Source organism: Falco cherrug, chromosome 5 (assembly GCF_023634085.1).
Source record: "Falco cherrug isolate bFalChe1 chromosome 5, bFalChe1.pri, whole genome shotgun sequence".
Classification (NCBI taxonomy): Eukaryota; Metazoa; Chordata; class Aves; order Falconiformes; family Falconidae; genus Falco; species Falco cherrug.
The window spans coordinates 50,237,581-50,263,465 of record NC_073701.1 but is presented as its reverse complement, the minus strand read 5'-3'; the positions used below and the strand labels follow the sequence as shown (position 1 = coordinate 50,263,465).

Below are 25,885 nucleotides of genomic sequence, written 5' to 3'. Positions count from 1 at the left end.
TTGTTTTTCCTTAACTCACCTTCTATGAAAATATCAGTGACAGCCACTGCTGATATTTCTTTCATGGTATCTGGCTCAAAGATAACATATGCTCTGTTATGTTCTGTATGTGCAGAACAAATAGGAAGCTCAGCCAGGGAAAAGACCCATAGTAGTTACCTGACAGCACACAACACAGTAATATATCAGTGAATAATCCAATCTAATAATAATAATAGAAGGTAAGAAAAAGCCAGAAAGACCAGAAAATTCACTCCTACGTGTTTTAGCAAAATGAAAAGCTAATGCATAAGAACTAGTCTATGGAATTGTATCCCATGTTCTTGAAATCTCTGTACGCTGTAAGTATCATGCATAATGAAATGACTCATCCTTTAAAGGCATCTGCACAACTTAAATCAAAGAACTCCTGACTTTTTTTTCCTTAAAGATAAGCAATAATTTATTTCTTTTTCATCTTCACAATTATCACGTACTGCCCAGCTACATGACCAATGCCACTACATAACACAGGAGAATTGCCCACCTACACTTTACTTGGACAAATACAATTGCAATTTACAGATTAAATGTGCTGTACAACGTGTAGTTGGAAAAATGTCATTCTTATCTATACGATGGGATGTGGCATATGACTTATAAACAGATGCAATCTAAGATGTAAAGCTTCAAAACTTGTTAAGCCAAGGATATAGTATAAAGCATTTTGTTTTGGTATTGTATTGTTACTAAAGTAGAAAAAAGAAAACCAGAGAAATAAAGCCAGATCTTAACTTACAGGATATGTATTAGCTTAAGAAATTAATTGGCTTCTCCACTTTTTTTTGCTCTTCTTTTTCTTTTTTTCTTTTTTTTTTTTTCTACAAATGAGTAATATGAATATATTGCAGGATAGAGAAAGACTGCCAGATAAAGAAGGTACCAGTATATGAAAAACAAATGAAAAATTACCAGGTAATTTTGCTTACAAAAAAGGTCAAACTATAAACAGTCACAAAATATATAAAAATGCCACATTGAACGAGGCAATTGTACTCTACCTAAACTGGTAGTATACTCTCAGAAAGTTGCATTCATACAGTAGTAACTGATAAAAAGGCATTATGCACTCTTGTGCCATCTGGAGATTTAGCACCATGAGTCATCAGTTCTTGGATTGTCATCCAGTTGTCCAAGATTTTCTTGTTTCTCTTTTTCATCATCTTTTTGTGACTCAGTTCAATAATGTTGATTTCCTTTTTGCCCTCACTGCCACTCTGTGGGCTTTCCTTAAGACACTCCAGCCTGCTCCTCATCATGAACTCCCGCCGCCTCCTCTGCTCCTTAGCTCGCACCAAATGCTGCTTCCGCTCTTCTTTGCTCCAGTAGCGACCCATCTTCATCTCACTCATTGTATCATCATCTGTCGTCATCCCACTGCGCTCCTCTTTAATTTTTAAGGCACGTTCCTTCAGGATTCTGTCTCGAACTGGTCTCTTTGTGATGTACCTCGTCCCATCACTCCTTATTTTCACCTTCCATTCCATCTTGGGCTCTGCACACTTCTGCGAGTCTTTGCACATGCTCACCAGGCTGAGCTGGCTTTGGGCGTACTCCACTGCAGACTTCTGCTGGATCAGTTGCATATAGCTTTGATAATGCTTTGCATGAGCAGGTATATTCCCATACCTGTAAGAAGAGCTGTGATATGGAGACAGGTAGGGAATGTGCTCACTGCTCTGCTTTTCCTGGTCTGTGAATCTGCCACTTTCTGATGCCAGCTCTGCATTCTCAGCAGCACTGCTTTGCTCAGTGGGTTTGGTTTTGGCTGAGGTTGTCTCCCTGCTGCTTTGTCCTGAGGATGACTGATTAGCCACGATTGTGCTCCTCAAGTTTTTCCTGTTGGTTATGGTGATCATCCTCTGGAGAGAGTTATCAGGGGATCGCTCCACTGTCAGTGGAGTGCTCCTGCAACTTTCGGCCGTGTTGTAGGCGCTGGAGCTGTCCTTGTCAGACTTCTCAGGGTGCTCCATGATGTCATCCAGTTTGCCTCTTTGTACATCTACGCTGGTGTTATAATTCCTGAACCCTTCATCATGTAAAGCCCAAATGTCTCCGTACTGATCCCTCACCTTTTGGAGCCTGTGAGCTTGCATAATATTCTGACATTCGAGTTCAATGTTCCTCAGTTCTTCATTGAGTAGCTGCAGCTCATGCTCCACTCCATCTTGCTCTCTTCTGTTGCACTCTATCATGCTGCTTGAGTAATACAGGTCATACTCCCCGTGGTTCCGAATCTTGCACTTCAGTTCCAACAGCTGCCGAAACCTTTCACATTCCTCCTCTGGGTTTCCTACGAAATCAGATTCAATGTATTCCCCAGACACAAAACTTCCATTGCACTGGAGCTCAACGCTTTCTAATGTATCTTGGCTGTGGCCCAGCTCCCGTTTGCTCTGCAGGGTAGCGCTGTTCTGCTCCTCAGGTGCATTTTCTTGCTCTGAGCTCTCGTCATTACGCAGACTTTCATCTGTAGGTCCCACCCCACTGTCTTTCTCGTGATTGTTGGATGATGAGGTTGCAGTGTCTGTAGTGCCATCCTCCTCTTCATGTTTCTTTGGCTAAAAAGTGAGGAAAGAAAATTATTATCAAATGCAGACCATATTACATGAGAATATTTTCCAGCTCTGTTTTTCTTAAACAGCTGGTATCTGATTTAAGCTGAATTAAAAGAGATCGCTAAACAGCAGTCCTTCTGCTCACAGCTTTTAAACATTTCTGAGAGTCATGCTGTGGTGGCCATGCCGAGTGAAGTAGATGAATTACAGCACTAGTGACATATATTCTAAAGTCCGGAAAGAAATATTTCCCTCTCTAGCTAAGCCCTCTCTTGCAGTGCTTAAAGATAATGATCACCAGATGGCACACTGTTTTCGATTCTGGATTATGGCCAGAGACGGGTGGAGCTGAAATCTTCTCAAACTTGGGAAAAAGTTTCAGCACTGGTATCGCTTAAAAAACATAGAGCAAGCAGCCAATCAAACAATGACTAGTACAATCTAGGAGGGTGCAAAAAGACTACACATTTTTCTTAACTCCTTGTTTGCTCCATGAGATGGGGGGGAGGGGAGGGGTTGAAGCCTGCGGAGGGCTAGCCTGTTCACTACACCCTCCACACCTCCACGGCCCTCTACCACACTTCTTGGGTTTTGGTAGCCTTTTTCCAAAAGACTGTTCATTTTGAATTCTAGGATATTGCTTAAGTAGACTTTTCTGTTGCATCCCTGGAGACTATTTTTGTTCGCTAGTTACAGTTTATGTTCCTTAGAAATAAAACCAGCCTTTTACCATTAAGTGTAGAATAACACTGAGTGCTTGCCATGGGCATAATGTCAAGCTTTTAGGCTGTTGTTTTTTAATTCACACTCCACTCATTGTACCTAACCTGTTTATAGTTTCAACCTGTTTATATTCTCAAAGAATGTGAGATAATACCTCTCTGAAGAGACAGACACTTTCTGTTTTTCAAACTGGATAAGCAAAGAATCAGGCAGAGTGCAGCTTATGTGGCCTGCTTGCCAAACACCTAAGTGCACACAGTACTGACCAAATGCCATTTCTTTTAGGAGGTATAATTGCATAATTATGTATAATGGTGGTAATAATCAAGGGAGAAAAGAGGTACAGTGCACCCAGTGAAAGGAAAAACCTCAAAGAGGCTACTGTCATAATTCCCTTTTTCTCTACTTTGACAGACAGTAAAACAGGATGAAAATGTGTCTCCTGTCTCATCCTTTCTCCTCTCTTCATGTGTACCTCACGATCACACACCCCCTTCATCTGGTTTCCTTTCTTCAATTGTTAAGAAAAAATAATGGCCTAGTGTCAGAAAAACAAAAATAACCTCCACCACTGAAATGCAATGTAATAGTGGAATGAAATAAATATTGGAAGAAAGAAAACTCCAAGAGAATTCAGTGTCTGTGACAGACAGGTTAAAAATTTCTGAAAACATGTTTTAACAATTTGTTGCCAGACAAGACCTGCAAAGAAATTTTTTTTAAAATCATAGCATACATTTACGCTTATCCTTTTGCACATACAATGTGCAGTTGATAACAAAATGCACAATAAATGTATAATTCTCATTGTAGCTTTGGCAGCCACATTGGTAATGTGCCAATTAGTATCTCTCACTCTCCCCAAATTGGGAGAAACTCTCTCCTAGAATTTAAACATCATGAGACAGAATGTATTCAGTGTTATTCAAGGGATCATGTTCAGTGTTTCTTGATGTTGTAGGGTCGGTCCAAATTTTCTAGAAACTAGATTTTGAAATTGCAAGGGACAAAGGCAGACTTTCATGAAAATCCTGCAGGTTTTAAAAATTAAATGGTACGTATTTTCCCTATCTGAGATCCTCTCAGATCTTTGTACTTACCTGCTTAGAAAGCAAGGGTATCTTCTTGTCACAGGAAGAAGCAATATGAAGAGTAGTACCAATAACACTCTAAATAACTAACTATTGTAGAATTGTTCTAGAATTGCAATTTATCTATTCTTTCTTTCCTCAGCTTTTTCATTACTGTGGAGGTATTTAAAGTATATCAGACAATTTCTTATTAAGGCTCTTATATTTTTCCAAAGTGGCTGCAACACTTTAGTTCCTTTTTCAGAAGCAGCTGCAGAAGTGGTGGGAACTCAGTGTTTTCCCACATCACCTGTTTTTTAAGAGTTCCAAAATGTCATATTCTACTCAGAAAAAAACTCCAATATCCAGAGAATTCTTCAAGAAAATCAAGAGTAACCACAAAGAAGAGCACCCCAACCAGCCAAGTGGCCAGGGCACTCACCAGGAATGCTGGAGATTTAGGTTTAATTTCATGCTTTTCTAGTTTACCTCCTACAGCCACTACATAAGCTATTCAGGTTCCTTCTCTCAGCTGCTCTGGAGCTGCTCCAGCTTTTAGTGACCTCCTCTGCCCCTAAACCTTTCAGCAGGGAAGTGACTCCAGTCTGGGTCTCCTACACTGCACGCTGGCCACTGCACTGTGCAACTCATGTTTCTCACTGCTCTGGAAAATATTTAACTACTGACACAAGGGAGAACAGGTCCACCGGACATTGGGAGGGCCATCCTGCAGCACAGCCAGGAATTTGGACGCCTGTCCCAAATGCAGGGCTGCATTCACACTAGCAAATGAGGAGAGCCAGGATCTGCTCTCTGACCTTGAGGGTAAGTGACACAGCACAACTTGCATCCACATGACTAAAGCCATCTTAACTCCCTAAAACAGGTGGCTTATCCATAATGTGTTAGCACAGTTACACAGCTTACAGGAGCTGAGCTCTATGATGCTTCCTCTGAAGTCTCCAGTATGGTGCCACACCACAAAAGCATATATTTGAGCACTTATGAAAAGAATCCTTTAATGTATCTATTTGTACAGGTATTGGAGACAGACTTTACAGTTTGGGCCTACATAATCAACGCTTTCAAAATTAGTGGCTCTTGTTTTCCACACCACCTTTAGCAACAATTTAAACTTTGCTCCTTCAACTTCCACTTGATTTAGACTGAGTGAATACAATATGCTGCCACCTACTCTAAGTTACACCATCCATAATTAACACACACACACAAAAAGATGCACACAAAACAAACTCCATCTTTCCATCCTAACAGAAATCAGATAGGAGGGATTGATGTGACCAAATATAAGTGTCTGTAGTACAGGCATCTGAATGTCAGGTAGTCATTTTGGGCTGCCCTTCCTGTCAGGAAGAAACAAGTGCCTATACAGTCAGATTCCTCTCAAACTAAAGCAGACATCTGTATCACATTAAATCTTTCCCCGGTATGTGGATACTTGCAGATAGCTCAATTAAGAAAATGGAAAGTAATACATTTATTTATTATACTGCATGTTTTTGAGATAAATTTATTTAAAAATACATTGTTATTCAAGTAAGGCAGCCCCTGGAATTTCTGTCCTGGACTTGTCATGCTTGCCAGAGCTCCTCAACACATGCAGACTGAGCAGTCTTTTATCATATAAGATTATTTTAATTTTATTTTGAAAGGTAGCAACCCTAATTCCAGGTTAAGTCCCTTCTGGAAAAAAACCAGAGTCTCCAACTGACAGTGTATTGCTTTTGTCCGTGTTATCTATCATCTATTTCAAACAAAGTGTTTGTTTCAAACCTATGTTGTCAATCTCTTCTACAATGACTTCTGTTTGAAATACCAAAGGGCTCCTTAGACCTCATCTTTGCAGTAACAACTCAGATAATAAGAATGTGATTCTGGCAGTGTGTACAATCAAGCAATAAAAGAACCTCAGAAGATTCTGCATTTCAGCTCCAGCAAAGCATTCATGCCTATAAAATGGCTAATCTTCCAGGAATTCAGGCACTGTCCTATTCTCCTTTTACAACTTACGATGTATATTGTGACTCCAAACCCAGACTGCTACTGAAATCTGAGGGCAGTGACATTCAGTTGAAGGTTTTAATAAACATAACTGCTGGGTTCTCTGGTCCGTGAGAGGGAGACTGACCGCAGTGAGAGGAATCTCTGGTGGCAGGCTAACCACGAGGTACTCCAGCCACGAGTGAAGATTGGGATTGTTTTCAGTGGTACAATAGAAGGGAAAACGCTCTTCTGCAAACAATGCTGTTCTTTTAAAACAGGCTCCTCTCAAAAAAGAATTTCCCCCAGATATTTTCACTGCATTTCAACTAGAATGATTTTTTTTTAAAATCCAATTCTTTCTATTCTTAATAGGTTTTGATATATTCCATGATACTGGATAAGAATTTCCGCATGGCAAATGTATGGTATTCTTCTGAAAAGTTATCTCTGCTGCACAATGAACCGTGATGCCATAAAGGGGAAGGAATACAATGAGTTATAAAAAATGGAGAATTACATCTTTCCTTGAGGTTTATTGGACTATTCTATACGGAGAAGATACAATTCTTGACTGAATTCTATAGAGTGGCTCAAAAACATATAAAAATACATGACTATTAATTTGATTCTTCTGTTACAAACTGCACCAAATTTTTCTGTGACAGCTCACAGTAAATGTTAAAATTCTGTTAAACAGACTCATATTTGGAAGGATATTCTGCTATAGTGTGTATTCATTCCTGCAGCTCACAAGAATCATGACGACAGGTGATAATGAAGCCAGAGAAGTATTTTTCGGTTCACAAAAATCAAGACTGGCATTGGAGCAGTGTCTCCATGGCCACCCAGGGAGCTTGAAGATACTCAGCCTGGCCACTGGCAGCTGCAATGAGAGCAGTTTCATTGCTCCAATGGATTACGTGATTCACCTCAGGAAACTGCTAGGTTTCCCAGACTAACAAGGAGTAAAGAACCAGTTTTCTGACTTGCCAAGTCACTACACAGAGTCTAGAGAGACAGCAGCTGTCACAAATTACTGACGCCCCATTACACACCAAGCTGCATTTGGTTGATTCGATTACTCATCAGAAGGGCAAAGAAATGTCTGGCTGTCCCAGAATTACTTCAAGCAACCTAAACATCAGATGCCAACAGAGCACAAGTGACCATAATTTTTTCAAGTGTAGCTCTCTCCTACAGTAATATAAAATCTCAATGGGGGGAAAAATATTGTTAGTATAAGATCCTAATAGGGAATAAAAATATCTCAGTGGGTTCTGTGAAACCACTTCACAGAACACCACTGTTCAATAACACCATCCACAACCCAAATTCAGTCAAAAGCCAAAGCTTGACAAGAACTTGGGAGTAGAAGGTCACAACTGTCAAGTGATTTCAGAGATCCCAACATGCTGTGTGAGGGGCTAGTAGGGGTTTGCAGATAAACCTGCTCAAGAACTTGTACCACAAGTGGGGGTTTGTGTGAAAATGTCACTGTGCAATGGAAATTGCTTTGTGAAGAACAAGTGTTCTTTCTGACAGGAAATCTTTTGCTATCAAAGATGAAATTTGTGGTTAAAAAATTAAACAAGATGCTAAATATCACTTCAAAGTAGCTAGCAGTGCAGAAGTAAGCACATTTAACCTGGCAAACAGGTTTGGCTCACTGTGTGGAAAAAAGGGTCATAACTAAAAGGCCACTATAAATCCTGTTGCAAGGCTCCTTTCACCTCTGACCCTGGAGTTATTTCATTTTGGGTAAATAACTAATGGTTATAAAATCAAGGATTTGTAATCTGATACAGCATATTCCAGATAATTGACTTACTCTGTTAGTGTCTCTGTCCCAATGAATATTTAACTTATTATGGTGAAGAGCTTTAATAGGAGCTATCACCTAGTCAATACCTCAGTGTCAAGGCTGGAGGGGAGGTGAGGAGGAAACAGGTTAGATGCCTGTTCAGGGTCCCGGTGTGGACCAGGCAGTCAGGTATTTGAAGCCAAGTCTCTTGTTGGCCAAATAAACTGCCTTGGAGGGAGGCTGAAGAAGGAAGGCTCTCACAGTCCTCTCTTCCCTTCCAAGAAAAATGCCTTAGGCTCTGCTTTCGAGCAATTCAGAATGGGGAAAAAATTGTAAGTCACAAATTTCCGTGGGTGGAAGAACAGTTTCTCACCAGCCGTGCATCTGTAGAAGCCAAGAGATGAAGTTGGATTTTATTTCTTTGGCTCCACACAGTGTGTATGCTGACAGATCATCTGATCCAGGAGTGGATAAGGTCACTTATGCCTTCCACCATAAAGTACAACTGAGAAGACCCATCCCTGATGAAACTGTATGGCTGGGAGTGCACATGCATTTTTGCCAGTCACACTGTGTATAGCACATAAGCAGTGTGCAGGTAAAAGTCAGGATAGCAGCAAGCTGAGACTATGCTAACAATATGCTTATTTGTCTCCATTAACAAAACAAATGCCGAGCTGTGCACTGTCGGTATAAGAAAAATACACTTGTATTATCAAAACACCTGTTGTTTACTTTAAATACCTCTTCCATCTTATTTTGCAAGCCCTGTGGTGCAAGGGCTGGCTCTTACCTTGCATGCATACAACAAGAAGGGCACCTATCCCAGCTCAGAGCTCGAGGTGCTACACTGATACAATTCATTAAAACCACTTGACGTAAAATATAGTAACATAAACCCCAAACACTTCAGAATTAAAGAAGAAAAGCAATATTATTCTGAGAGTTCAGAGAAAATGAGAAATCTGTACTTATCACAGCCTCCTAAATTGTTTGCTAGCTTACTGTACTGGGCCTAAGCATCTATTGTTCTCCTTTTCCTTACCTACAGTGTGATGGAAATCACAGCATTTCTTTGACTTTGACTCTATTTTATAGCATACCATTTCATTCTCCTTTAACAAAACAGTATACCTAGCAAAATTTCAATGATATGTTTAGTAGTTATCCTACCTGCTCCACCTCATTGGCTGTGTACTGCATCGCTTCATTATGCTGCTCTTCCAACATTTCCAAGTTTAACTCCTCTAAGAATTCATTCCTTTCATCATCCAGCCACCCTTCCTCCAGCTGCAAAGAATACATTAGTACATTATATTATGTTAGCAAGGACACATGCTAAAATGGGATAAACCCAAATGGCAATACTTGACTAGTTCTTTTTATTCTAATGATTCTCTTCAGAAAGCCAGGCAGTAGGAGTTCGCATCTCAGAAAGAGAAGAAGAAAAAGAAGGATAAAAAACCATGGGACTCTTATGCCTTTTATCCTTTCTTGAAACAGTATGACTGATTTTCTCTCATAATGAAGGAGACTGCACAGCACAGACATTATTTCCTTTCAAAAGGTATGAAAGGCATAGCACATAATCCTGAAGCTGTCATGCTCATTACTGCCGAGAGCCCCTGTGCTGAAAGAGTGGCAACATTACTAATAGGGCCAGGAGGCAACCGGGCTCTTTCCTCTAACAACCTCCATCCCAGCACTGTGCCCTGCTGCTGCCACCTCAATAGAAACCTTATGTTGTGTTTCTATCACCATTTTCCCATTGATCTTTCAGGTAAACAAACAAACAGAAAAGGATGACAGAAAGATGTGGTGACTTGAAGGGAGGTTATTTTTGCTCTCACAGTGTCCCTGGAAGCAAGGCTTACCCATTTGGTTTTTTTCCCTTTGACATTTGGTGAAGACAGTGTTGCAGAAGGACAGGAGGGGATGCTATCTTTTCTGTCAAGTGAGTATATCCTCTTCCTGCACCCACTTTGCACCCTTCACATCTTTCTGAACTGATAAAACAGGCACCCCTGGCCTAAACCACTATTCTTCTTGGTTTGTTCATTGTGCACATGTGTGTACCTGGCACACATCCATTTGTATCTGTAATCCCTTACCAGATGGCACACTGCATCAAAAAGGAAAATACTGGTCAGTGGTGCTCCTGGCTACAATGATGAGATTGTAGCAGAAGGAAGCACTTACTGTTTTGTTACTGGTGAAGGAACCAGGGGAGGAAGGTGACAAAAAGATGCTAAAAGGTAGAAGTCTCAGCATTAGACAACTACAAAAGTACCAACTATTCATGTCCCAAAACAGCAAGAGCAAACATAACAAACGCCAACAGCTACAGCAGAAGTACCACTGCCTCAAAGCCAGAAGAGGACTGGCCACAGATACCCGTCAGAAAAGTTACACCAAAGTAGCAAGTAGTAATTCAAAGCTGCATGAGGGGTGACTGATCCTGTGTGGTACTTTTAATTGAATACTGGCAGGAAACCACTGTTTCCTTCACAAACTGATGTATTTTGCCCATGCCAATGAACTCTCTCCTCTTATAAAGAACATAAGCCTTTCACCATTTCTATTGGCAAAGCCAGCTTCTAACAATTTGGGATTAGGAGGAGGCTTTTTTTCTTGAGGACATGTAATTTTTATGTTTATCCTTAATGGGACTTTCAAACGATTTTCTGAAACATCTGGTATGGGCCACTAGTTTTGTTTACTTGCTTGTTTGGTTTTTTTTCCCAAGGAAAGCATGAACACAGTCTTCCTCTACCATAAAAGATGTGGCTGAATTTCCCTCATTTGAGGAAATTGCAGAGATGAACAGATCTGGAGGATGAGAGATGAATCTCACTGGGGCAAATCTGCTGCTTTGACTGTGGCAGACTCAGTACCTAACTAATGGGAATGCTTATATTATGTTACAGCTTTTAGAATAAAAATGTGGCTTTAGGAAAAAAATATATACCGCTTAGTATATGTGTGCACTACATACACTGTGTGCACATACATGCATGTCAATGCACATGCCTGTGCCATTTGTTCCTACACTAAACAGGCTGTGCCTCCAGTGCTCTGTTTCGAAACTTCATTATTCATCGGTATTCACTGTGCAAATAAATGGTCAGAGATGGTTTTCTTCCCTGTTACCAAATAAATATGCTCAGCAGTCACCCTTCAAGACTGCAATAATGCCATTACCATTTTCTATCTAGAAATAAAAGCCTGCGTAATCCTGCTGTCCTTCACCAGAGGTAAAGCAACACAACCAGCTGAAATCAGTTTGTGGACAGCCTGATTTCTGACATACTATGGCTTTTTCTTCAGTTTTGTATGTTCTTAAAACACATAAATTAAACAACAAAACCCCAACATCAAGTTGTGAGTGGGTTTCTGTTCCCTACTGAAAACCAAAACCTTACTGAAAAATAGTAAGAAAAATATTGAAACAATTCTTTCAAAACTACTGCAACCTCCAGTGAGGGTTACAATTTTGCAATATAAACTGAGGCATGGCTTTTTGTGCTGTACTATGTCACCAGTTTTATGGGAATTGTTTAGATTCCTGAAAAACATAAGGGAAATGAATGCTGAAATTGTGAATATTTTACAACTACCATATTCACGTAGAGATTCCAAGTGGCACTGAATTACACTTACTTAATTTAATTGATACAGAGTATGTATCTAGCAAGACAGAATATCAGATCAATAGCATGAGAGACAAATGGCAATATAACCAACTCTGAATTGTTGGCAGATGGCGAGAACAGTGACAATATAATGTCTTTTTGCTTTGCAATGGCCCATAAACAGAATATAAAGGGAAGTACAAACAGTAGTACTCTTCTTCTGCTCCACCTCTCCTTTAGTCTGATGATCAACCTAACATCTGCCCCCCGCAATGATATAAAAAATTCTTGGTATTGGCATAATTTTATCATTAAAACCATAGAAATATTTCTAAAAGCTTTTGTAAATGCACCTCCCAAAATATAAGCATGTTTTTGTAACCAGGGTGCTTTGGAAACAAGTAGATCCAGGTTTGCTGAGTGGTATTATAGTGACAGTCCCTGAATCAATACATAAATGAACAGCTTACATGCCTGCTTGTAAGTGCATAGGATAAAAAGAGACATCACCAATGACCAATTACAGCTTTGTGAAAGTTCATATAAATTACTAAGTATGGGAAATTTATCCCCAGAACAAATCAGAATCATCTAACGAGTAATACATAGTTTTCAAGTTCTACTTCATATTTTACTAATATTATACCAGTGCTGCCAGCTTTATTTCTATACCTGCTTACTCTGCTGGAAATACTGCTTGGTTTGGGGCAAACAAGCCCCAGTAACATCATGTTATTTTCTTTGTTGGCTAAACAGGGGCAAAGCTCTGCAGTTATCTGTTTCCTCCTTTTATCAGGAACTTGGGCATTCCTATTTCTCAGCAGTTCATTACTTACAGTGACAGTGAATGTATGGCATAACCCAGGTTCTGGCTCAGTGCATCTACTTAGTCTAACCTGCATCTCTGGTCTTGCAACCAGCAACACAATTTTCTTGCATTCTTCGCTGGAGAGCAATGCCACTGCTTCTTCCCGATTCTGGATATCTTGGCCATTTATCTAGAAAACAAACAAAAGTGGCACATTAGTTTCTATTTCTACAAAGCAACTCAGGGCAGATATTGGCTCATTTGTGCTGAATGTATGGACAATGAAACTTGTGCAATGGGCGCATCTTCAGCCCCTCAGTGGTAAGTGCCTTCACTCAATTATGCGCTTACTGTAAGAGCTGTATTGATCGTTGAAGGATGGTGGACATCAGAGGAAGCAGTTATGTTCATAAATGTCCAACCTGTGCCCTGGTAACATACATCTAGCAACACAATTAACCAGCCCCTGACAGGTGACGTTCATCTTTCTCCGTTCAGAGTAATGGAAGTGTCACTCTGAGATAATAGCACTGGTGGAAGCAAGACTAGTAATGCTACAGCTGAAATCAGTCACACTGTATGCTGGTAGAGAGCCAATTAGAGAGCTACAGTATTATCTCTCACCAGGCAATACTTACAGGCCACTGCTTATTGCTGCTCCATTTAATCATTTCATATTTGTGCGGACAGCTTAGTATCCAGAACCACACAAAACATATGTATCCCTCTTCCAAGGGGATAATCAAAATAAAAGTGGTTCTCCAATGTGAACGTGCTTTTCTCGCTACTGTTCTCCTACTGTCACCTCATTAAAACAGCCACGTCCATGACTACATGGTAACAAACACATTTTGCATTGCCCCAAACCCTTTATTGAGGGAATCAAATAGAAATCTTATTTTCCATATGTATTTGGGTTTGTCCAATTCACAGCACAAGAAGTGGATTATTCTCATTGTGGCAACAACAACAACAACAACAAAAAGTACTTGATGTATATCAAAATGAGTGAAAACAGAACTGGAAGACAGAAGGTTCTGAATATTTGGAGGAAATAAAAACTTGTAAGGGTCTGATTTCAAAGTAGCAGGAACCTGCTGGTTGAGAAGGGAAAATTAAATTTCTGCGTGTATGTTTGGCCTGAAAGCCCTGACTCAAAACCACAGCTTCAATTCAGACTAAAGAAAACCCCAGCATACCCTGATCACCTAACTGGCAATGAGTGAAATGTCTGAGACCCTTCAAAGCTTACATGAAGGGATTGCTGTGGTTTGTGGGAGACCAGACAACCATTTGGTAACACAGAGCTGCCCTAACCTGAAAAGCAGAGGTGCAGCCATGGAGGCTCAGGAGCAGATCTCCAGATTCTGCAAACGCCCCCAGCCGCAGTGACTGCTCTGGTGACTCCTTGTGAACCCTGGAGGTGGCAGCCCTGCTGTCCCACCCCACTCCAGCTGCACCATCATGGGGGATGAGCAGGCCTTCAGCCTGCCCCATTGCATCTCACCCCCATGGACAGCACTTGTCAACGGGCAGGTTCACAGCTAAATACAGCAGAAGTTTAGGCACGGCTCACTAGCACTGTCCTTACAAAACCCTTCCCTTGACTTTGCAGCATTTCATGTAAAATACTCAGGCTGTTCTCCGATGCTTAAGCAGATTATGAAGGTGATGGGAGAGGTGTGAGGTTTGTGAGAATGAGAAGGGGACGGTTCTGGCCTCAAACATAAAAGGAAACCTGCTGTAATTTTGTGAGGAATACACAAAACAGAGTGTCCCCCCCCTAGCCTTAAACAATGCCATCTGCTGCCCACAGAAAATGCCCCCACGCTCAAGGATCTGTCTCTCCCCCAGCCTCAGTGTAATCTCCCCGTAATGGCACTGTCACCTTCTATTTCTCTGAGTTATCTCATCAATAAAAGTAGATAGAGGGTCAATGTGTTTTCAGATATGAAAGTAAACCCCACATAACTCTCTGGGTGTTAACTTTAATGATCAAACTCATAGTTATATATCAGCACTGACATTAAAGTAATGCTCCAGTCTACAAAAGAATGGCAGAATTACCTATGCTTTTCTCTCGCCCCCAGAGTCTTTACTCACAAATGAAAGGAATTTCATTAGGAACTGGAGGACATTTGCCTGAACTACTGTTGGCTCTCCACTTCAGCCAGAAATTTTACAAAGCAAGGAAAGGAACAGAAAATGGACCTGCTCTCTATTTCCTTATTTTGAAACAAATAAAGTAGGAACAAACATTGTTTCTACTCAGTCGAATAAACAGGTTTTTTCCTGCTTTTGCAGGTTAAAAATACTGTTATATCCTGTTTGCTTTCCTCAGTGGGTGTTTTATAGAAAGACATGGAAGGCAGGGCACTGACTTTTCCTCTCCTCAACACACCCCATGGCGTGGTCCCACCACCCCAAGTCCTGCCAAGGGGCTCACTGCCCTGGCACCATGGTGTCTGTGTTTTCTTGGGGGAAACATCATCCTGTGACCATTTTCACATTCCCAGTCATGCAGAGAATGAGCGGCCCCTGAGTGAGCCTGGACATTAAAACATAACTTATTATTTCTCCTCCAAAAAATGGGCTATTTGGTAAGCCAGCTCATAGACTCTGTTGTCTTAGCAAAACTCCCAAATCTGATACTGGAGTAAGAGAAACAGGTACAGGTTTCAGCAAAGACATTTCCTGCAGAAATGAAAAGACTGGAGGGAAGGAACAGGCTGATCTTGTGACAACCTGAAAGTTCATGTGCCTAAATTAATGATGGGCAATTAAGGAACAGGTTACAGAAAAGCAACCTGTTTTTACCAGGAGCTACTTCTGGGGCTTCAGTGAAAAAAGGTCAAAATACAAGGGAAATCGACTGGGAACCAGAACTAAAATGCTACAATACAGCAAACAGTTTCCATTCTACTGATTTTTGGCAGCTGCTTTGTGATTTTGTCACTAGGGCAACAAATGTACTTATTCACTGCCAGTTGAAAACGGAAACCCACTGCTATTCTAGCTACTTCTCTATACAAGTACACTGTCCTCCTCCAGAGACAGCAGCTGGCCACCCTCACCCACAGGGGCTATGCTGTATCACACAAACCTATCTCTGGGGCAGCTCTTTAAATGAGTGGATCAATTAAATGAGCTCTTTAAATGAGCGGAAACAAAGGGAGAAAAAAAAAAAAAGCTAAGATGGTGGGTTAGAAAAGAACTCAGAAAAAGCAATGTTTTATTGGTGGAGGACAGAAATATTAACAAAAACCTAATGAACCTCCTCCTCAAGTATGTTCAATATCATCCTTCACTAACAGCACATTTTTTGTATGAAAATTCTTACCATCTCTACTCAGCACAAGTGAGTTTTATCCAAATTTATGCAATCAGTGAATGATCAGCATGTCTCTGACACCCATATGTATGTCTGCAGGATCCCTGTTTAGAATTTGACACTGAGATGAACATAGTGGAAATGAGATTTGCTAATAAATATGGCAAAAAAAGACATAGGACATAAGGGCATGAGCCAGAACGAGTTTGTCATTCTCATTTTTCAGTACATGCACTCTAGCTCCCGGCTATTGTGTTAAAAAACAGACAGACATGGATTTTCTCATCGATCACAGTAACAAAGAGAACTACCTTCCCTCATTAACAGTCCACTGCAGAGACAGCAGCACTGGGTGTTTGTCTGAAGAAAGAGTTTAAGGAAGAGTCTATTGTCACATACTTGCAAAATGCGGTCTCCTTCACGGATCCGTCCATCTCTGGCAGCTATGCTGTTTGGATCAACCTGCACAGGACAATATCCAGCAACTGAACATTGAAAGATTTTTACTGGAAATGGTAACAGCTGCACAACAGTACAATTTGAAGAAATACCATTTTTACCCTGTACAGAGGCAATCTGAAGTTTCCTTTAGAGTCATATGATCTCAACAGTTCTTTAAATAATCGTATAAGCTCGTTTCAGATAAAAGTCTAAAGACAGAAAAGGTTGGGAGCATACGATTTTCTGATTAATACTATCCTATGCCATCATCAGGCATTAGCCTGCAGCTGTCAGAGCACTAAGAATTAATGACAGAGTCCCTCTTCTCTGGTGCACTATGGACTGAGGTGCTTCTACAGCAGTTGATACCTCTATACAAATGGGCCTGTCTTTTGGCAAAGAGAAGGTTTATTTTAATTTCATGGAAGCATTTACTATTAAATTATTATCTCAGTTATCACTCTGTTATTTCCTCTGGAATTTTGCAGCTCACAAGGAAACAGCAAAAAACCCCAAAGGATCTATATTGTATAGATCACTCACAGGTACTGTATATCGTTCCTGGTCTGAGTCAGTTAATTTCAAGTTAGTTTAACCTAAAAAGATGTTTAGGGCTCCATTAACAGTTTATCAAAGTCACTACAGCTCATCCCTGAGCAATGACCTACTGTTCATTGCAGGGCAATTCGATCTATCACCTTTCATTTGATGGTTATCTTAAATCATTTATTTTGCCTTGTCATGCCATAAGCTATTTTTTCAAACCAAACATATGAGTTAGGCATTTGGTTTGCAGGTTACATCCTCTACAGCTGCTAGATATTATTTTCTTCTTGTGCATTGTCATAGAAAAAAAATGATTCTGAAGTGCTTAATCAAGTATGAAAGACAATACAATTGCATTCACTTCAAAAGGTCTGGGAAATTTCTACTGTGTTGGAAAACCAGCACATTTCACATATAATCCTAGAGTGTATTAAGAGATTCCTGCATTTCTTCGTCCTCATGTGGTGAAACAGACTTCAACATTAGTGCTTATAGAACTGGTGGAAGACTTATTCTTGGGTAGTTTTATATCAATTCCTCATTTTTCAAAGGCTGTGCTTTTCAGCTTCTTTGACATTGCTGCTGGCCTGGAAATGTGCAATCTGCCTTCATCCCTGTTCACTGATACGCAGGAGAACTCTCTCTACCGACCCTCTCTGTCCACAAGCTTCACTCAGAATTTAGAATCACAGAATCATAGAGTATCTCAAGTTGAAAGGGACACATAAGGATCACTGAGTTCAGTTCCCTGCTCCTCACAGAACAACCTAAAACTAAATCATTTGACTAAGAGCATCGTTCAGATTCTCCCTGAACTCTGACAGGCTTGGTGGTGTGACCTCTTCCCTGGGGAGCCTGTTCCAGTGATGGACCACCCTCTGAGTGAAGAACGTTTTCCTAATACAGTTCATCATGTCAGAAAAGAGACGAATTGGGAACACAGTTCACACAAGATAATCACCAGTGAGCGTGGACTCACCAGTGACCTTGGGCTCACAAGAGTTCTGCTTTATCCAGTAAAACAACCCTCTTTGAATGGCTGGAGACTCAAAGGGAGCTAGTGTTCCTGGAAGTCTTGCAGATTGACCCTGTGAAACACTAACACCCTGTGGTATGTGCTGGATGACATGTTTTCCTGTTGAAGCCAATGAAAACCTGAGGATTCATTCCATCTCAGTAACCAGTATTCTATTTTCTGTATGGCAAAAAAAGTCCTCTAACTCTTTCCAACATATTCCTCTCCCAAGCTACTCTCTCAGCCCACCTGTAGTATGTCTGTGTGTACCATAACTGTAACAAAACCACAAACAATAAAATAATGATTATCCACTGTTATGATTATCAAGGCTGTGGCAGGGGGAGAATGCAAGCAGGGTGTGGAGACGGTGCTTTTCTCCTTAAAAACTCTTCCTGATTTCCATCGTAAGGGCAGATTTCTTTCAAAATGCAGACCATGCTCAGACTGCTTTGTACTTCCCTAACTATGATGTTGCACTTAAAAGCATTCACATTAAAGAAGCTCGGTAGTAATAATTACACTACTTGGGCAACATAATTTAAACTGATAATCTAAATGAATTGAAAGTGACATGTGCTGGCTGATGGTCAACACTTCTGCACTCTGGTCTCAGAGCACTTGCTCTTACCTTCCCTGGCACATTCAGCCCTGCACCACAAGCACCTCCCACGCTCCTCCCCACTGCCATGTCCTTACCTCGCTGACATAGATCCCTGTGTCTTCCTCATCGTCAGTTCTGTAGCAGACAGTCAGACCCAGCTTCTCCTGGCTGCTAATGCGGCACAGCTCCACCTCCTACAAGAAAACACACAGGCTCGTATGGTGGCTTTTGCCAAGGGTGGGAACAATTGTGTAGCCCAAGGAAACACCAAGCTGCTGACATACTCATACTATATCCATACTCGTCCTGCCCAGTCTTGACACACAATATTTTGTGTGCATCTTTAAGGGGGAAAAGATTCTGTGCATTAAGAAGGAAATCCCAGTACATTGCAGCTTCAAGCTACATAGAAACAGTTCAGTAAGACATGCCAAACTTTAAGAAATATGCCTGTGGATCGATTCTGCAGTTTCATTCCTTTTGGATAATAGAAGCTGACTTACAGTATATTACATAGTCATTTTAGTCCTATCACACCAGCTATTGATTTATAGGATACAAGACAGACTGCCTACACATCAATCAATCAATCACAGAAGTGCCACTCCCTTCTAACAGCAATCTAAGTCATAAAGCAAAAACACAGCCTTCCATTAATAGCATAATTCCTTTCCTGGCCAGTTTCGTGCCATAGCTTCATTGCAGAAACTGTTAGGTAACAGAAGGATGCTTCAAGGAATCTCCTGTGGAGCTGAACAGCCGTGGCATCCTCCTCAATTGTGAGATGATGCAGAAAACATATTTTTAGTGCCAGATGTCCCAGCAGTGGCATCTCATGAAAAGTGCAAGTTTTAGGGCAGATGGTGCAGCAATAACTACTACATACACCCACCTGAGTTAAGCATCTTTAGGGTTCCACGGGGGAATCATTCACAAAAACACAAAGCTGCACTTGGTTTGAACACTGTGAAACAAATAACTGTAATAAAGCATGACGAATCCAATAGCACAGAGTATTAGTTTGGTTGCAAGTGGGAAAATTTATTTATATATTTAAAAGGAGTCTGCAGGTGACACTTGGAACTCTGCTTTGCACGCTGTGCAAAACAAGAAGAGACAAACCCATGCTTCAGTTCTCAATCTGTGACACAGAGTTGGTTCCTCCCCATCCCCAGAGATGTCATGCAGATTAATCCATAAACAGGCACAGGGTGCACAGCGATAAGGACTCACTACTGAGTCTCATTGAGTTATGGGGACCAGATGTAGAAATACCACAGCTTACAGAAACACCTGCAGCTCACATACACGGGTTAGCAGATGAACTCTGCGCCATTTTAATTTCGGCTGAACATCCGTGATGAAGTGCACTGCTATGGCTCGCTCCCCTGCCTCCTCACCAACATACGCAACTACATGGGTTCAGTACCTATGTAAACCCCATAAACATCTCCCTGGACTTTGAACATTCAATGTCTTAATGAAAACTACAAGAAATTTAGAAAATGTCATGAAACTGTAGTTCTCTTTCTTAAATATGGCAGGAGTTTTAAATAGGTTGGTGAACAGTGGAATTAGTTGCCAGAAATGTTATATGTCAGGTTTGAAAGAAGACACATAGGACCATGTTATTAGGGAAGAGAACTGCAGTGACCTGGTTTTGGCATTGGGAGTGAAAGTATGTGTACTGGAGGGAGGCCTATTCAAAACCCATAATAATTGATGCCTCCAGAGGGAAAGAACACTTGACTAGAACTGTAATATTAGGGAGAAATTACAGCAACAAAAACGGCTTCAATTACAGCAACAAGGTATACTTTTAAGGAATAAAGAAGGTTGCGGTCCCTTGGAGTCCTATAAGGAAGCTTAAATACACCATAAAGGACTGAGACTGGGACCTTTAAATCAAGCCAAATGAGAAGCTGTGCACAAGCTGAAATCCATTGACTTTCATTGTCCTGCCGGCACAACCTCCTGCCTCCCTGCGCTGAGGCTGGACAGGGGCCCCAAGGACTGCTCTGAAGGTAATTTCTTCAGCTGGGAACAACCTTGAAGTTCTTGTGGACAATTTGTCTCAAAATGTTACTACAAAGCCATACGAATGTTTCAGGTTCCAAACAAACTGAATTCTTTCAGTGTGCTCACTCAATGAGCAGGGTAATTCAGCCATTTAGGGCACGAAAGAGCAAAGGAAAATGGGTATTACCCTAGAGGATTATCCTGGGAGTCAAACAGGTTTGCTGAAACTATCTCTGGGAACCAGCTAATGACAAATATCAGTGACTAATATCCTCTGACTGGGATGCACTGGCCCTGGCTGCACTTAGTGCTTGAGTTGTCACAGCTTTTGTTTCTCCACCCAGTAACAGAGTTTAGAGCTGAGGTCTGTACTCAGTACTCTTGGGACTACCTCTTTCCTAAATAACCACATGTAGCATAGTCTGATGACTGCACGTGGCTGTGGCTACTTAGAAGCTGTAGATAACTACTACTGAGATATTGGTACTTAGTGTTAAAGGCCCAATAAACATTTCACGTTTTTCAGTCTAGATTGAAGTACATACCCAAGTGGTATCTCATTCAGTTTGAGTGAGAAGTTGGATGAAGTCTCTTGCTTTGCATTGGAAGTCTTTCCATGTAACTGCCTTTTTCCCACTGCACATCTGCACTAGCCTCATGACATCTTCTTTTTTACAGCAAACATGATACAACCCAGTCACATTCAAACAAATCACGGGTGACAAAACGTTTTTGGACAATTTAAAAGCGCTCTGCGTAAAATATTAAATAATCTTTTAGAGCAAAGTCCCACAAGTCTGATCTTTATATAACAAGCACATCTGAAACAACTTCAGCAGAAGAGCAGCAACTGAGACACTAGAGAACTCGGACCATCACGGTCAAATGCATTTGACATTACATTTTGTTACAGATGCTTTTTAGTGTGGGTTGTTTTCTTGTTGGTTTTTTTTTTTTTTTTTTTCTCCCTAACTGCACTTTAACAGATGAAACAATGAGTTTGGTAGCAGTAGCAATTTTGTAAGAATGTAACTTCCTTCTCTGAAATCCCTTTAGGTACATGCATACATGCACATGCACACATACATAGTTGCCTCCTCTTTGGTTTTTTTTGTGTGTGTGCATGTAGGGACTAAACTGACAGTCTTCAAAATTCAGCATTTTAAAAATATGTGAGAAACAATATTTGGAGATTCATGAAGTGTGCTGACAGACAGATGGTGGAAGGAGAGGGACTGAGGAGAGAGCTCAGGAGATGACAGCCTCCCCCTCTTTTGGGCACTCTGGGGGCAGCCGCCTCTCAACATGAAGAGTATTCTTCTGCCAAGTGACAGAAATCAATGTCAAATTGCTAAATCTTTAACTTGCTGCTTCCTTTCTCTGTGTGGGCAGAACAATAATTCAGTGTGGTACCACAGTGAAGACAATACTTCAAAGTGTTCTGCCATAAATTATTTGGTTAAAAAATAGACATGGAAATTAGAATAAGGACTATCCTGTCTTGAAAGACTGGGATGTAAATTTCCAAGGTAGCCCATCTCTTCACACATAGAAAAGACAGTGAAGAGGTGCAGGTCACAATCCTGAAGGGCTGAAAACTGGTTATGTTGGTCATCTTTTAAAGTGATAGCGGCTGTAGCCTCTGGCTCCCAGTTAAAGGCCGGTATTCACTTCAGTGATGGAAAACCAGTTTACAGGCTGTCAGCCTCGGGAGACATAAGACCAAACAAGGAGCTGTCACCTCTTTGGGGAGGGAAGGGTAAGTTAATACTGTCATTTCTCTCAAGTGGTAGAGAAGTAGATTATAAATGTCATCAGCTGGGCTGTTGGCTTTCTAGAACTGCTGAAAAGAGGTTAAGGGCTATTAAAGGAGACCTTGTAAAAGTTTGCATTGGTTTGCAGTTATATTGGGCCTTTCTACTAAAAGCTAGATTACAAAGAGTAAAGCTGCTGGTCTGTTAGAAAACAGACAATGAACTCTTCAGCGACCTTTCTTAAACAGTCTTTCTGGGGCAAAAAGAGCTCTGTACTCTTCACATTTTCCCTCCTCACACTGGAAAACAGATTACAGCCTAAAATGAGAAAGTTTCTTCTCGCCGCACCCAGAAGACATTGAGATGAGTTATTCATCTGATGACCCTGTGCTGGAATAACTGCACACATGGAAAGCTTACTCTCCCCATTTTTCTTTGCTGAACACTCTGCCAGTGGTATCTACTAAGCCATACACACCTTTGAATCCTTCCCCCACTTTCTGTCAGGATTAGCTACTCCCTCCCTGCTCAACACTGATCAACCCACTTCTAGTGTGGCTAAGCTCTGCCCCTGTCTCATCACTGCCTGTCAGCCTCTCTCATCTCCATCTGAACCACCCCACCCTGGCACTCCTCTCCACCAATACAATCCTTCTGTCCTCATCCTCAAAGCCCTTCTCAGTTCACTTTCTCCCTAAGCAACGCTTCACCCTTATTCACAGACAGCAGCCTCACTCACCCTTCTTTCCTTTGCCCCCAAACATTTCCATTCTCAGTAAGTGCCCACATCCACACAGCCCCCACAACACCTGCCTTTTACTCCCACCTTATACCCCATAAAGAAATTACTGCTTGGTAAGCAAGAAGCCCCATCTACTAAAGCAAGTGCTTTGCCATGTATAAATCACACATACAGCTGGGCACTACCAAAACAACCTAGTATTATAGCTGCTTGTAGAGGAATGCAGGCAGTGGGTTGATCAGCATTGCTAACATGCAGCTGTGGCCTTGCCTCAGAGGCAGTGGGTTGGTTGACATGGATGATGTGCAGCTGTAGCTCGTTCCTGCTAAGTAGTTAAATAGCTCTGAGGATGGAGGTGGAGCGGTGTGATTGCTGGAGGAAGGAGATAGAGCACAGACAGTAGAATCTGACTAATGGTAAAGTCTTGTTGCAGCCTGCTGGTTTGTTTGTGCTGCAACAGCCACTTTGCTCTCCTTCCTCTCTTTCATCCCCTGATCCTTTGTTTGCCTTGCCTTCTCAGGCTTTTGCATGATGAGAAGAAATTGTTGTACAGGTGTGAAATAAGGTAAGCAAGAAATTAGAGCTCAATGCAAGTTAGTTGTGATGAACAGCAAGCTACCCCCTTCCCAAGGCAGGAGACTCTCAAAGCCCATACAAGAGCGTCCAGTGTTTGGAGGCAACTGGGTTCCTGTGAAACTCAGAATAAACTTGAGATCTGATGTGTCCCTTGCCCAGGAACTGCTGGGGAATAAGAGGGTTCAGGGAACCCCTGATGCTCCCTGTGATAATATTATTTTTGCAGAATTTGATCTACTATATTCACAGAATTAGTGAAGACATGGATTTAATTCCTTCCACAGAACTGTAACTCTTTGGCTGCTCTAGTGCAATGGATATTTAAGGATGAAAACATTGCCCCAACTCTAAAGGGTTAAGAATCTAGTTGTTGGATGCTATAATATTGCCTTGTCTCATTCTATGTCCATTTCTCATTTTTGTCCACTCATGACTTACTGGTTGTGAAATACAGTAAGACTAGTTTACTGTATGTACTGTAGACAAGTATAACTAACAGAAGTTAATAAATTATTCAACATTATTCTATAGTATGACAAAGGTAAGCTCTAAACTTGGTTACCTCATGTCCAAACATGACATCCTAGAACTGGAGTCTCCTGAGACTATGTTGACAGAGAAACCTGCCAATCCTCTTTGCAATTTATTTGTGTTCAGAAACATACTGACCCATTTCCAGAATGGAAACCATTAATAAGGAAAACTTAAAAAAAGTTACCATTGCAAATGACAGAGGATGAACTTACTGATACAGTTAACCAGCTGCAAAATCAAGAAATGTAAATTTTCTGAAAAGTCAATGGGTGTATTTTAAACTACTGGGCATATGTTTGACATTCTTCCCTGGATGATGCTCTATATTCAGGAAGGGAAACTTCTCTACTTCTCAAACTCATCATAATTTTGAAAAAAAACAAACCAACAAAAAACCAACCCAACCAGTAAGATCTTGCTTCACAGAACAGTTTTAGCAGGTTTCCAGAAGTCCCTATTCCTTGTTCACTTGTAACTTTTGGTGCAGTCACCTCGTGACCTTTTTGTGACTTGTCTTCCTTATCTGTAAGCAGGAAACATGCAAATACTACCAGAGTAGCAGGACATAAAATAATAAATTATTACGGAGTGTTTGAAAGGCACTGTAGAAATATTAGAAATACTGTATATCCTTCCAATATTCCCCATCTGCCTTCTAGCAATTGTTGCACACCACTAAAAGAACCAAGAGAGACTATCAAAATCATCATAGCTATTGAGTTCCCTTCACCTGTACAGTGTATTAATGGGTCCCATGAACTTTGGTAACACCATTAGAAGGGACAGCACGGAACAAAACACAACAGTATTTTTTCTAAATGGATGGTGTGTGATCATTTCAGTTAATGTTTAACTCCTCATTACAATGAGAAAATCATCTCACTGTTGAGACACAGTAAAATACCAAATTAATTTTAATTAGTGTTACTCTCCAGTGCAACAAACCTGTGACTCATAGCTTCGGGTTTGTATTTTTGTGATGTGGTAAGATAGAGGATCGTAAATGTGTTCTGTTTATGAAAAGGTCAACTATTTCATTTCTCAGCATTAACTAGCATCACCTGGTCCCATTTTACTCCATTATCTTTAGAGGAAAAGAATATCTGCTTCTCATGCTGGTGATGTATCAGTATAGTCCACCCTGTAAAAACAAAACACTGTGCTTTCTTCCCTCTTCCCTTCGAAGAACTCTCCTGAATGGGGGAGAAAACAGACAGAAAGGAGAAGGGAAGTTTTGCTGTCTACCCGTATGAAATCACCAGGTTTTAAATTAGGAGCCAACTCAACAATGTACGTATGGTTTTTAGAAAAGGAAGTCACCACTGTGTACCAGAGAAGGATTCCTGCTTCACCGGAAGAAAGATAGAAAGCTTCCCATCTGGAAAAGTCCTCTGTGTGGTGAAACAAATAATGCAATTCAGATATGCTTTGTCTTCATCCTAAAACATATGAAAAGAGCTGTATCTTGGCTCAAGTCTTAAGGTGGCTGCCAAACTCCATCTACAAAGCCTGCAGTAACATAGCATGTTCTAAGGCAAAAGAATTCAGAGAGAGGCAGGCTGTACAGGTGTCTCTTGGGTTCAGTAATTTTTCTGTACCATAGGATAATTATTAGTACCTCTCAGATCAAAACTAGATTACAAATTGTTACTAGTTGTTATTACAGCAACATCAAGGAAAAAGAAACC

The 25,885-nt window shown here is 40.9% G+C and overlaps 1 protein-coding gene across 1 annotated transcript in view; it reads right to left on the bottom strand.

The window, feature by feature from the left end:
* Nucleotides 1-429: 429 nt before the first annotated feature.
* PDZRN4 (PDZ domain containing ring finger 4) overlaps nt 430-25,885 on the bottom strand; it is a 251,411-nt gene continuing 225,955 nt past the window's right edge. Inside the window, exons 6-10 of the mRNA XM_055712621.1 lie at nt 18,668-18,766; nt 16,366-16,428; nt 12,724-12,825; nt 9,369-9,485; nt 430-2,600 (exon numbers count right to left, since the gene is read on the bottom strand). Coding sequence (XP_055568596.1) covers nt 1,074-2,600; nt 9,369-9,485; nt 12,724-12,825; nt 16,366-16,428; nt 18,668-18,766 — 1,908 coding nt within the window. The 3' untranslated portion in view covers nt 430-1,073. The remainder of the gene's footprint in view (nt 2,601-9,368; nt 9,486-12,723; nt 12,826-16,365; nt 16,429-18,667; nt 18,767-25,885) is intronic.